We start from the raw sequence: 13,547 nt of genomic DNA, 5'->3' as shown, positions 1-13,547 counted from the left end.
GCTCACCCCAAGTGAAAGGGACATCCTTCTTTAGGAATGTGTAAAGAGGTTTTGCTAAATTGGCGTAATTGTCAATGAATTGCCTGGAGTAGCTACAGATACCAAGGAAGTTTCTTAAACCTGAGACATGCTGGGGAACCTTGAAGTTCTGAAGACCCTGAATGTGTTGTGCCTGTGGTTCCACACCCTTACCGACTAGGAGACCGACATAGTTCACTGTTGTGCGGGAACATTGACACTTGGACAGTGAGATTTTGGCACTGGCGCAGGTCAGTACATGATCAATTTCACTCCTGTGGTTTGCAAATGTTGTGTTTCTCATTAAAATGTCATCAACAAATATATGAGGGTGCCATGAGACTTTCAACATGGCTGCTGTTTGGTTCAAAGTTGTGCGACATCGGATTTGTCTCGACTACAATGATACCGTTCCTAAATTATTTCATAAAATGGTCCTGAGAGCAGAGCCAGCGGAGTCACGTGCGCGCTAGAGCCAATCACTGGAGAGCTCATGACATCATCACTGTGGAGTTAGAACTGATGACATCATCACTGTGGATGAGCTTTTTCTGTTTTTGATCACCGTCTTGCATCCAACACTGCACTATGTAGAGCACTTAGAGGTTCGCTTCCATTCTGTGCATCTAAACTGAACCAGACTGACTCTGTTCCGCCTATCTGTAAGATACACTGTCTCAAAGTAACTTTTGTGTGTGTGTGTGTGTGTGTTAGCGGCATATAATATATACATCGGAAACTATAACAGAATGTCTCACTGCACGTAAAGCTACATATTATTATTATTATTACGTATTATGACAGGCCCATATTTCACTGGCCTCAAATCAACAGGAACAAGTAATTATTAATTTTAATGTGACACATTTAACATGTGATCAATACTTTGTTTTATTCCAAGATATAAATTGTAAATTGAGGAAACATTGGAATTGAGCTGCTGAAAGGAAGTGACGGATTGCTGCTCTGCTGCTTTTTATGGGAACACCTTTAAACACTGAAGGGCTTAATTATGGGACATCTAACGTCAAAGGTAAGTTACGATTTTCTAACTGGTTTCTGCATTTAGCTGATTTTGTTAACATTTAAAACAGGGATTCACATCCAACAACATGTTATATATAATTGTACACAATATGTTTCAAGGCTGTAGCTATTGAATATTTTTGTAATCCAGTATTCCACTGAAAATTCCATAGATTAACATATTTTTTAGTTAAAGAGAAATTATATTCATACATGAGAAACTAACATATTTGATGTAGGAATGAATGAACCATTTGTTTCCTTTTTTAGACAATCAACACTTTTGCTTTTTAGCAAACGGCAATTGCATCTCAGGAAATGTGACTAGTTAAAATAAAAATGAACAAAACAAACAGAATAACATAACTTTCTACTTCTGCCAAGTCCAAACATCTTCTCAGATATCTACAACTACATAGATATCTTTATTTGAGGAACATTGAAGATAACTTGAACTAAAGTTTAGACTTGGTAACGTGACGTTTTCCATATCTTTAACTTTCATTCTACGGAGTCCAAATGAGGTTTGATATAAATGTAATGTTCATTTTGAAAAAAAAAAAACAGGATTGAAGTGCAAATATATCTAACCAGTTTCTAGGTTAGAGATTAAATGTGTAAACAGTTTGCCAATGGTTTCCATCATCTACCACCCACCACTAAAAGTCATGTGATGTGTGATATCATCTAAGAAAGGTCTCTACTGCTCATGGGGAACGTATTTTTTTTAATATAAATTAGCCGTGAATGGATTAAAAAATAACCAATCAATTGCAAATCTGACTAAATAATCACGATTAATCACAATTTGTGAATTTCAGTCACAAGTTGCACAGAAATGACGTGTATTTATAAGTTACAAGTAAAGTAATTTAATTTGTTCCCAAACAAAATCACTGTTAAATGTAGTGTGTGGTCCATGCAGACTTTAAAGATTTGTGCTATGTTAAACTTCAGTCTGTTATTACACAATATATTGGTTATTTTAAAGAAAAAAGATTGTACATTAAAATAAAATGCGCAAAAAACCTAACCTATAATTTAGAAAAATTCCAGTGTCAATACGAGAGAACTTTAGAACTAATTTGAACCTTAAACATTAAAACTATTGCACTTTTACATTCAGCTGCTGAGGCACAGCCGACTGTCCACATTACTACAGGATGACTGAATCAATGCTAAATAATCAGAATCAGAATCAGAATCAGAAATGTTTTATTTGCCATGTACAGTTTTGAGGACAGTACAAGGAATTTGACTTGGTGGTTGGTGCACAAAACAAGCAACAAAAAGAAATAAAAGAAATAAAAACAGAACAACAAAGCACAACCCAGCAACAATAATAATAATAATAATGATAAATATAAAGGATGAGGGATAAATAAAGGATAGATAGAGAATAAAGGATAAATAGGATAAATATAATATAAATATATATATATACAGTGCAGCAGGTATCAAGCTGGTGGAGGTGGTGATCGGGTGGGGGGGGGGGGGGGGTTCAGTGGGTGACTTGGGGTGTGTTCATGTGGATGGTGGCAGAGGGAAAGAAGCTGTTTTTGTGTCTGGAGGTTCTGGTCCTGATGGACCGAAACCTCCTACCAGAAGGGAGAGATTGAAACAGTTTATGACCGGGGTGGGAGGGGTCGGCCACAATCTTTCCTGCACGCCTCAAAATCCTGGAGGCGTACAGGTCCTGGAGGGAGGGCAGATTGCAGCCGATGACCTTCTCTGCAGAGTGGATGATACGCTGCAGTCTGGCCTTGTCCTTGGCCGTAGCTGCAGCGTACCAGATGGTGATGGAGGAGCAGAGGATGGACTGGATGATGGAGCTGTAGAAGTTCACCATCATCTTTGTTGGCAGACTGAACTTCTTCAGCTGCCGCAAAAAGTACATCCTCTGCTGAGCTTTTTTGATAAGGGAGCTGATGTTCAGCTCCCACTTGAGGTCCTGAGTGATGATGGTCCCCAGGAAGCAGAAGTACTCTACAGAGCTCACTGTAGAGTCTCCCAGGGTGAGGGGGGTGAGGGGGGCTGGGTTCTTCCTGAAGTCTGCTATCATCTCCACTGTCTTTAAAGCATTGAGCTCCAGGTTGTTCTGGCTGCACCAGGACACCAGCCGGTCTGTCTCCCACCTGTAGTCGGACTCGTCTCCATCAGCGATGAGACCGATGATGGTCGTGTCGTCTGCAAACTTCAGGAGTTTGACCGACTGGTGAGAGGACGTGCAGCTGTTGGTGTACAGGGAGAAGAGCAGAGGAGAAAGAACACAGCCCTGAGGAGATCCAGTGCTGATGGTCCGGGGAGCAGAGATGGTTTTTCCCAGCTTCACGTGCTGCTTCCTGTCAGACAGGAAGTCTGTGATCCACCTGCAGGTGGAGTCTGGCACGTTCAGCTGGGAAAGCTTGTCCTGAAGGAGAGCTGGGATTATTGTATTAAAAGCAGAGCTGAAGTCCACAAACAGGATCCTGGCGTAGGAGCCTGGGGAGTCCAGGTGCTGGAGGATGAAGTGGAGAGCCAGGTTTACAGCATCGTCTACTGACCTGTTGGATCTATAGGCAAACTGCAGGGGGTCCAGGTGGGGGTCGGTGATGTCCTTGATGTGGGAGAGCATGAGGCGTTCAAAGGACTTCATGACCACAGATGTCAGAGCGATGGGTCTGTAGTCATTAAGTCCTGTGATCCTCAGCTTTTTAGGGACAGGAACGATGGTGGAGGCCTTAAAACAGGCTGGTACAGTGCATGTCTCCAGTGAGGTGTTAAAAATGTCTAGAGGTGATCTCAGTGAGATGGACTCAGAAACATTAGTAAAGGAACGTTCCACAACAATGAGAGGGTCCTGTTAATGTGCTGCTTGTCTCTGTCCCTCAGTTTGTGAACATGTCTCCTGCCTGCAGTGGGACGTCTGAACATCACTTCCTGTGCTCCATCTGTCTGGAGGTGCTCACTGATCCAGTCACCACACCATGTGGACACAACTTCTGCAAAACATGCATCAGCACACACTGGGACACCAGTACCACCAGCAGGTGTCCCGTGTGTAATCAGGTGTTCAGCACTAAACCTCAGCTGAAGGTCAATATTATGATGCATGAGATGGTTTCTCAGTTCAGACGTGAATCTGAGAAGAAAGCAGCAGCACCAGGAGAAGTTCCCTGTGACGTCTGCACTGGAACCAAAGTGAAGGCCCTGAAGTCCTGCCTGGACTGTGTGTTCTCCTACTGTGAGACTCACCTGGAGCCTCATCTGACAGCATCAGGCCTGAGAAGACATCAGCTGGTGGAGCCTGTGGAGAACCTGGAATCCAGGATGTGTCCAAAGCACAGCAAACCTTTGGAGCTGTTCTGTCAGAGCGATCAGACACGTGTCTGCTTGATGTGTTCTGTTTTGGAGCACAGGAGTCACCAGTTAGTCCCTCTGGGAGAAGATCTGTTTGAAGACAAGAAAGTTTATCTTCAGCAGATGATCCAAAAGAGACGAGAGAAGCTGGAGGTGATCAGAGAGTCAGTGAGATTCAGGAAGGAAGCAGCAGACAGAGCGAAAGCTGAAGGTGTGGAGGTGTTCACTGCTCTGATGGAGCTTGTTCGAAGAGGCCTGAAGGAGCTGATGAAGACAATGAAGGAGCAACAGGAAGCAGAAGAGAGAGAGGCTGAAGGTTTGATCAAAGAGCTGGAGGAGGAAATCTTTGAGCTGATGAAGAGAAGCTCTGAGGTGGAGCAGCTCTCCCACTCTGAAGACCACCTCCTCCAACACTTCTGCTCTCTGAAAGCTCCTCCAGCGACCAAGGACTGGACAGAGGTCATGGTCCATCCATCATCATATGAAGGAACTGTGCTGAGAGCTGTGGCTCAGCTGGAGGACACACTCAGTGACAAGATGAAGATGATGAAGATGAAGATGATGCAGCAGTTTGCAGTAGATGTGACTCTTGATTCTCTTACAGCTAATCCTTACCTTGTCCTGTCTGATGATGGAAAACAAGTTTACTGCAGTGATGTGTGGAAGAAACTTCCACACAACAAAGAGAGATTTTATCCTTGTGCCTGTGTTTTAGGGAAACAGAATTTCAGTTCAGGTAGATTTTACTTTGAGGTTCAGGTTAAAGGAAAAACTAAATGGGATTTAGGAGTGGTTAAAGAATCCATCAACAGGAAGGGATATATTACTCTGACTCCTAAGAATGGTTTATGGACTCTGATCCTCAGAGATGGAAATGTGTATACAGCATGTGAAAATCATCCATTCATTCTTCATCTGAAGTGTGTTCCTGAGAAGGTGGGTGTGTTTGTGGACTATGAGGAGGGTGTGGTCTCCTTTTATGATGTAGATGCTGCAGCTCTGATCTACTCCTTCACTCACTGCTGCTTCACTCATAAACTACACCCATACTTTTGTCCTGGTTTAAACTATGGTGGTAAAAACTCAGCACCTCTGATCATCTGTCCTGTCAATCAAAGTGAATGATCAGTGTCATGATGAAGTCTCACCAACAATAGATTCAATGGTTCTCTGCAACCATTCACTTCTCCAGGTTGGTTACGCACTCCATCCAACCTAACATGTATGTTTCTCAACAGTGGGAGGAAACATTTTATTAAAGAAGTTTCACATTTGGTGTTTGGATTGTGATGAAATAAAAGTGGATTAAAAAAATTTTTTTACAAAATTATTCATTGTACAAACGTGTTACATGTTTTATGATCAGTTAAAATGTGTTAGTGGTTAGTAAAATAGGAACATGATTTTTTCTATGGAATGTAATGAAAATAAGATGCTCAGGAGTTTTTGTCAGTCCATCTAAGTTTAATTTGTAATCGTGTTGAGTATAACTGTGGTACATTTTATTTTTAAGTGTTTTATGTGGGTATAAATGTTAATATATAAAGCTATGTACACTTTTCTTTTGTCATATTACTTTTGAAACCTACATGTAAAAGAGGGTGATTGAAGTTTTCTCTGTTTATCCAGGTTTACTTAATTTTAATTGAATTTAACTGTTTTTTTTTTTTGGTTTTTTTTTATTTCTCTTTGAGTTTTATTGCAAGAAAAAAGCACTTGTAAAGATCACAGGCATCTATACACTTTATTATTGTATCTGTCAAAGTGTGTTGTATGCCACCCTTTGTAAACTTTATGTAATTGTTCAAACAAAAACACAAAAAAATAAAGAATTTACAAAAAAAAATGTGGTGAAAATAAAGCATTTGCATGAATTAAGAAGAATAAAGTGTTGAATGTTCAAACTTTAAAATGTACTTTTTAAGCCACTATGACTCTTCCTTATTACCTTACCCTTTAATTAAAGAGAAACCGTGAAGTTTTGGTGTTTAAGAAGTGTTTATCTCACTGGTAGCCCTTTGGATTATTCACTAGTTTTAAAGTAGCTCCATGTTTCACAAAGGTTGGTGACTTGTTCTTTAGATCAGTGGTTTTCAACCGTTTCAGGCCGCGACCGCCAAAATAAAAGTTCCAGAAAGCGGGGACCCCCACTGTCGCTGAAGGTGGTTTAACACAGACATGAATATTGAAGAACAGTCATGTGGAGACAGGGCCATCCATTGTTCTATAAAACTGTGATAACCACATTTATAATATAATATAATATAATATAATATCCACTGTTATCCAGGAAGTCTACTATTTTTTATAGTCATCTTAAAGATGGAAATCCTTTTTTTAATTAGACAAAGTGACCAAAATGAGGAAAAAGGTGGTGACATGGGTTTTTAAAACCACAGAAATGGGTTTAAAGTAGCAAACTAGAGCGGGCAAAAACTGACATAAAGTGCTAAAAATGGTTAAAACTGTCAATATTGGAACAATTAGTTGAAACTGGCTAATAATGGGAACGACAAATGGTGAATGTGGTTAAATTGGCAAAAAAAATTGAGCATGGAATATGATGAAAATAGGTTAAAAGTGACAATAATGGGTCAACATTTGTGACATTAGGTGGAAAAGTGGTGGAAAGGGTTTATAAGTGCAAAAGTGGAAACACGTGTGCAGAAAAGTAAGTAAGTAAGTAAGTAATATTTATTTATATAGCACCTTTTAGAGACAGGAGTCACAAAGTGCTTCACAATGCATACAGTGCATACAATACAATACAAATTACAGTTGCAGTCACAAAAATATGATGGTCATAAAACAACCCTTTATCACTGGAATTTTTTAAAATGCTTTCTGAAACAGATAGGTTTTCAGTTGGCTCTTAAAAGCATCAACGGAATCAAGCAGACGCAGCGAAAACGGAAGATCGTTCCAGAGCGTTGGCGCGACCGCCTGGAAGGAGCGATCTCCTCTGGTCTTGTAACGGGTACGGGGGACCATGAGCAGGTTCTGATCCTGGGACCTCAGCCTCCGGGAGGGGGTATAAGGACACAACAAGTCTCTAATGTAGGAGGGAGCCTGACCATGCAAGGCTCTGAAGGTCAGCACCAGAATTTTAAAATTGAAACGGAAAGTGACTGGAAGCCAATGAAGGGCTTTTAGAATGGGAGTAATATGGGCCCTTTTGTTTGTGCGAGTCAGTAACCTCGCTGCAGAGTTTTGTACCTGCTGGAGACGAGACAGCGCCTTTTTGTTTAGACAGGAAAATAGGCTGTTACAATAGTCTAAACGGGAAGACACAAAGGCGTGGATAATCATCTCAAGATCATCTCTGGACACAAGTGAACGTAGTTTAGAGATTTTCCTCAGTTGGTAAAAACAGTTCCTTGTCAGCAGTTTAGAGTGGTGCTCTAATGACATTGCTTTGTCAAAGATAATGCCAAGATTTCTAAGGCTTGTTTTAGAAGACAAACTCAGGTCGCCCAAATACTGGTGAATCCCTGGCAAAGCGTCATCAGGGGCAAACACCAGCACCTCCGTTTTGTCTGGGTTTAGTTGTAGGGAATTTGCACCGAGCCATTGTTTAACTTGCGCAAGACATTTCAGCAGAGAGCTTAATTTCTGGATCTCAGAGGGCTTAAAAGAGCAGTAAAGCTGAATATCATCCGCAAACAAATGGTAGGAAACATCATCAAAGGTCTGGATCATTTTCCCTAATGGAAGGATATAGAGTAAAAACGAGAAAAGGCATTGAAATAAGATTGGAAGTGTCAGAAATGGGAGTAATATAGTAAAAATGCTTTAAAAGGAGCAAAAATATGGCAAGAAAAAGGGATGAAAGCATGTTAAAATATGGCAAGTTTGGTTTAGTTGCAGAAAAAGCGAAAGCATGAGCAAAAAACAGGGTCCTTGCCCCAAGGTTGAGAACTCCTGCTTTAGATGCTGGTTCCAGGCTGCTGTGGTGTGTGCAGTCTCCTCTGTGGCCACTAGGTGTCAGCCTCCCTCTGCTAACAGCCTGACTCTTTGGATGGAGGTAAAAACCTATGTTTGGCTACAAAAAGTCTACAAACCAGTGACAATAAGCTGTTTCCTCATCAGAATCCCAGTTGTGAGGGAAGAAGAGGAAGTTTGTGTCGAGTTAAAACTTAATGACGCTCCGGTGAGTGAAGGGTCTGGATATCATTGGATAATCCCAAATTCATCTGTAAACCAAAATTAAATACTCGTTTTTCTTCCTCTCCTTTTCAAACAAAAAACAAGAAAAATGTTTTACCGTTTTAATCAAACAACCATAAAACAAATCCAAATTGGCCCGTTTTTCGATTGTCCCGTGTCCTTCTCTCCTTTTCCCTTTTACAATTGAACATTGAAAAACAGCAGTTTCACAATCAGAATCAACTTTATTGACCAAGAGTGTATTAATACACACGAGGAATTTGACTTGGTGACCTGTGATCTCTCAGATAGTGTAACATTAAATAATAACAATCAACTAGAATAAAGAAAAATAAATAAAAAAAGAAGTATAAACATAAATATAAATATAAAAGTATAACAGTAGTTAGACTAATATGTGCAAACTAAATAAAATAACAAGATAATAATAATAATAGTAACAATAATAATAATAATAACGAGAGAAAATAAAAATACAATAATAATAATAAGATAATAGTGCAGTAGTACATTGATAAGTAGTGCAGGTGAACATTTAAATGAAAATATTATGTCCATGAACATTCACAGTGACAGGTTAATCCAGGGTTGTTATGTTTAGTTCCAGGGTTATTTCACAGTAACAGAAACAGGTCTGACACTCAATGACTGTGTAGTGTTAATCAGAGTGACAGCCTGGGGGAAGAAACTGTTTTTATGGCGGGTAGTTTTGGCGTACAGTGATCTATAGCGTCTGCCGGAGGGGAGGAGTTTAAACAGATTGTGTGCAGGGTGTGAGGGATCTGCAGTGATGCTACCCGCCCATTTCCTGACCCTGGACAGGTATAAGTCTTGGATGGAGGGCAGATCAACACCAATGATCTTTTCTGCAGTCCTGATTATCCTTTGTAGTCTGTGTCTGTCTAGTTTGGTTGTAGATCCAAACCAGACAGTGATGGAGGTGCACAGAACAGACTGAACGATGGAGGTGTAGAACATGATCAGCAGCTCCTGGGGCAGGTTGAACTTCCTCAGCTGACGCAGGAAGTACATCCTCTGCTGTGCCTTTTTCCTGGATGTGTCTATGTGGGAGGTCCACTTCAGGTCCTGTGAGATTGTGGATCCCAGGAACCTGAAGGAGTCCACGGTAGCCACTTTGCTATTCAGAATGGTAAGGGGGGAGAGTGGGGGGGATTTTTCCTGAAGTCCACTGTCATCTCCACAGTCTTGAGCGGGTTCAGCTCCAGATGGTTCTGACTGCACCAGAGAGCCAGCTGTTCCACCTCCCGTCTGAAGGCAGACTCGTCCCCATCCCTGATGAGACCGATGACGGTGGTGTCGTCTGCAAACTTCAGGAGTTTCACAGAGGGGTCCCCTGAGGTGCAGTCATTGGTGTAGAGGGAGAATAGAAGTGGGGAGAGAACACACCCCTGAGGGGCGCCAGTGCTGAGTGACCGGGTGCTAGATGTGATGCTTCCCAGCCTTACTTGCTGCTTCCTGTCAGACAGGAAGTTGGTGATCCACTGACAGGTGGAGGCTGGCACTGTGAGCTGGGTGAGTTTCTGGTGAAGGATGACCGGGATGATGGTGTTGAACGCAGAGCTGAAATCCACAAACAGGATCCTAGCGTAGGTCCCTGGGGAGTCGAGGTGATGCAGGATGTAGTTCAGTCACATGTTGACTGCATCCTCGACAGACCTGTTTGCCCGATAGGCAAACTGCAGGGGATCCAGCAGGGGTCTTGTGATGTCCTTCAGGTGGCTCAATACCAGCCTCTCAAAGGACTTCATGACTATGGACGTCAGGGCAATGGGTCGATAGTAATTGAGTCCTGTGATGGCCGGTGTCTTAGGGACTGGGATGATGCTGGAGCTTTTGAAGCAGGAAGGTACTTCACACAGCTCCAGTGATGTATTGAAGATCCGTGTGAAGATGGGGGCCAGCTGCTCAGCACAGGCTTTCAGGCAGGAGGGAGATACTCCATCTGGTCCTGGAGCCTTTTTGATCTTTTGTTTTTTGAATAGCTGGCACACATCTCTTTCATTGATCTTCAGGGCAGGTGGGGGGTCAGAGGGTGAGGTAGGGGGGGAAGTGGGGGGAGCAGGAAGGGCAGAGTCCAGGTGATGGGCTGATGCTAATGAGCTCGGGGGTGGGTGTGAAAACCTGCAGTACAAACTATTCAGGTCTTCAGCCAGTCTTTTCTTACCTGCAGGGTGGGGGGAGGGTTTCCTGTAGTTGGTAACCTCACGCAGGCCTTTCCACACTTCTGAAGGGACTTTTTTTGAGAAGCTTTCTTTTAGCTTCTCAGTGTAGCACCTCTTGGCTACTCTGATCTCCTTGGTTAGTGTGTACTTAGCCTGCTTAAACAGGTCCCAGTCCCCACTCGTGTAGGCTTCCTCCTTAGCCTGATGCAGCATCCTAAGTTGAGGTGTGAACCAGGGTTTGTTGTTGTTTTATGTGCAGAAAGTCTTGGTCTGCACACACGTTCTCACAGAAGCTGATGTAAGATGTCACAGTGTCAGTCAGTTAATCTAGGTTGTCTGATGCAGCGTCAAAAACACTACAATCAGTGCAGTCAAAGCAGTCCTGTAACTCCTGCTTTGACTCCTCTGTCCACCTTTTTACAGTCCTTACAACAGGTTTAGCAGATTTAAACTTCTGCCTGTTGGTCGGGATGAGGTGAATCAGACATTGATCAGAGAGCCCCAAAGCTGCACGGGGAACAGAGTGATATGAATCTTTTATTACAGTGTAGCAGTGGTCCAGTGCGTTAGCACCCCTGGTCGAGCACTTTATATGTTGTCTGTATTTAGGGAATTCGTGGGTTAGATTTGCTCTGTTAAAATCCCCGAGAATGATAAGAAAAGAGTCAGGATGTTTTTTCTCCACGTCTGCTATCTGGTCGGCCAGGTGCTGTAACGCCTCTGTTACTGTAACGCCTCTGTTACACAAGCCTGAGGTGGGATGTAAACACCGACCATGACAAACGAGGAGAACTCCCACGGAGAATAAAACGGTTTACAGTTTATGAAAAAACTCTCCAGATTAGGGCTACACGTCTGCTTCAACACTGTGACATCTGTACACCAACCTTGGTTAATGTAAAAGCATATTCCGCCTCCCCTTGTCTTCCCACAGAGCTCTTTTACGCGGTCTGCTCTGAGGAGCTGAAAGTCCGGTAGATGTAGAGAGCTGTCCGGGATGAGTTCACTGAGCCAGGTTTCAGTAAAACACAGGGCGGCGGATCTGCAAAAGTCTGAGTTTGTAATGTTTAGGAGCAGCAGTTCATCCATTTTATTTGCCAGAGAGCGGACATTCGCCAGGTGAATTGATGGAAGCGCAGTGCGTAATCCCCGCTGCCTCAGTTTGACGAGCGCGCCAGCTCATTTACCCCGTCTGCGTCAGCAGAGTATTTTCGTGCTATAGCAGAACCTGGGAACATCTGAGCTACACACTTGTTGAAGTCGTCACAGAAGGTGAAAGCAACGTTGTTTTTAGCACACAGCATTGCCATTTTCACCTCCACATTACTGACCTCATCTTCCTCTTTGGGATTTCTTGTCACAAATGCTGACATCCCCTGAGCATGTTTCTTTGCCTCCAGCCGGCGCTTGTGCTTAGTGGATATTTCGTGTTGATTTACGTCGCTCCTTCCTCCGTGGGCGATGCTAAAATCGCAGTTGCAAATCATACAGAACCGGTAATTGGAACCCATCCTGCTCTTCTTCATAAAAGTAAAGTCACTGTCCAATCTCTCAAGGTATTTACATGACTTTTTAGTTTTTTTCGCCGGAGCACCTTCTTCACATTGTGGGGGGCGAAATTATTAGTTCATATATTTTAATCCTTAAGCCTTGGGTAACTTTCCATTGTGTGATTTTCATGTCTTAAACCTTGCTGGGTCAAACTGCCTTGTCAAAAGCACACAATATCTCCCCAAAACAATAAACGCACAAGGACGCATAGGCACTCTGTGTGCGTACTCACATGCTCACACAGTCACATGTCACACACACACGCCACACACATTCATTCACACACACAAACACAAACGCACACTCCTCCGTCTCTAAGACAACCGACAGATAACAGAACTGGTTGTTTAGACCCAAAAGAACAAACTGTCTTTCTTTTTTCACCCTCTGTCCTCACCTCCTCCCTCTGCCTCTGCCTCTGTCTCAATCTCCTGGGGGGAGGAGGGAGGGGGACTGAGGGGAATATACGTGTTGGATCCACTCAATCATCGGACCTCGGGCACTTCCTTCGGACGTCCGCCTGGACGGACGCTAATTTTGTTTCACTTTGTTCCATCTTGTACCTTTTTTACTTAGCAATAGAATAAACTTTTTTATATAAAATCATCAATGCTTCTCCTGGACTCCATCATTCAACCAGAGCAATGAATCATGTCTCCAAATGAGGTCAACCGTAAATTCAGCCGTAACAATATCCATCCATTTTACGGGTTTGTTCCCGCTGTAGGAAGTTGCATCTACTCTCACGAGAAGTGAACTGCAACCTAGGTCACGTGAGGCGGCAGTTCTCGCGAGGTTAGTGATAGCGTCCAGTTTGGAGAGGCGGACGAATGTTTTTTATCTATCTTTTAATGATGCTTACATTAAAATACGGGATTTTTACAAGGAAAATAATAGGGGAAGGTGGCGGGAAAGGGGTATAAAATATATGAGTTTCCTGGCCAAAACGGGATACTTGACAGGTATGATACATTAAATATTACAAACTTAGTGTAAGCTGTCTTGAACAAAGTAGTAGTAGTAAATAAAAAGTCAGTGTAAATAAGTCACTTTAAAAAGCTGGAACAAACCTCCAGGTTGTTGAGGTAATGAGGTTTAAACCAATCACAGAGTTCCTTTTACTTAAATCAAGTTTATTAAATAAAAGAATAGATATCTTGTTTGAAAGAATCCTTACAAGTTAAGAAATGTCTATTTAATGTTATCCAAATCACACAGTTGATGATAAATTAAAGATGTTTACTGTTCAGAATAAACACTAGT

At 42.4% G+C, this 13,547-nt stretch overlaps 1 protein-coding gene across 1 annotated transcript; it reads left to right on the top strand.

The window, feature by feature from the left end:
• Window positions 1-908: 908 nt before the first annotated feature.
• Window positions 909-11,711, top strand: LOC114459036 (E3 ubiquitin-protein ligase TRIM47-like). Its single transcript, XM_028441413.1, has 3 exons — window positions 909-1,051; window positions 3,916-4,687; window positions 11,668-11,711. The coding sequence occupies exons 1-3, from the start codon at window positions 1,031-1,033 to the stop codon at window positions 11,709-11,711; spliced, it is 837 nt and encodes a 278-aa protein (XP_028297214.1). The 5' UTR covers window positions 909-1,030.
• The last annotated feature ends 1,836 nt before the right edge of the window (window positions 11,712-13,547 follow it).

The sequence above is a fragment of the Gouania willdenowi genome, unplaced genomic scaffold (assembly GCF_900634775.1).
Source record: "Gouania willdenowi unplaced genomic scaffold, fGouWil2.1 scaffold_235_arrow_ctg1, whole genome shotgun sequence".
Taxonomy (NCBI): domain Eukaryota; kingdom Metazoa; phylum Chordata; class Actinopteri; order Blenniiformes; family Gobiesocidae; genus Gouania; species Gouania willdenowi.
Note: the sequence above shows the minus strand (reverse complement) of the source record. Positions and strands in the feature narration are given on the sequence as shown.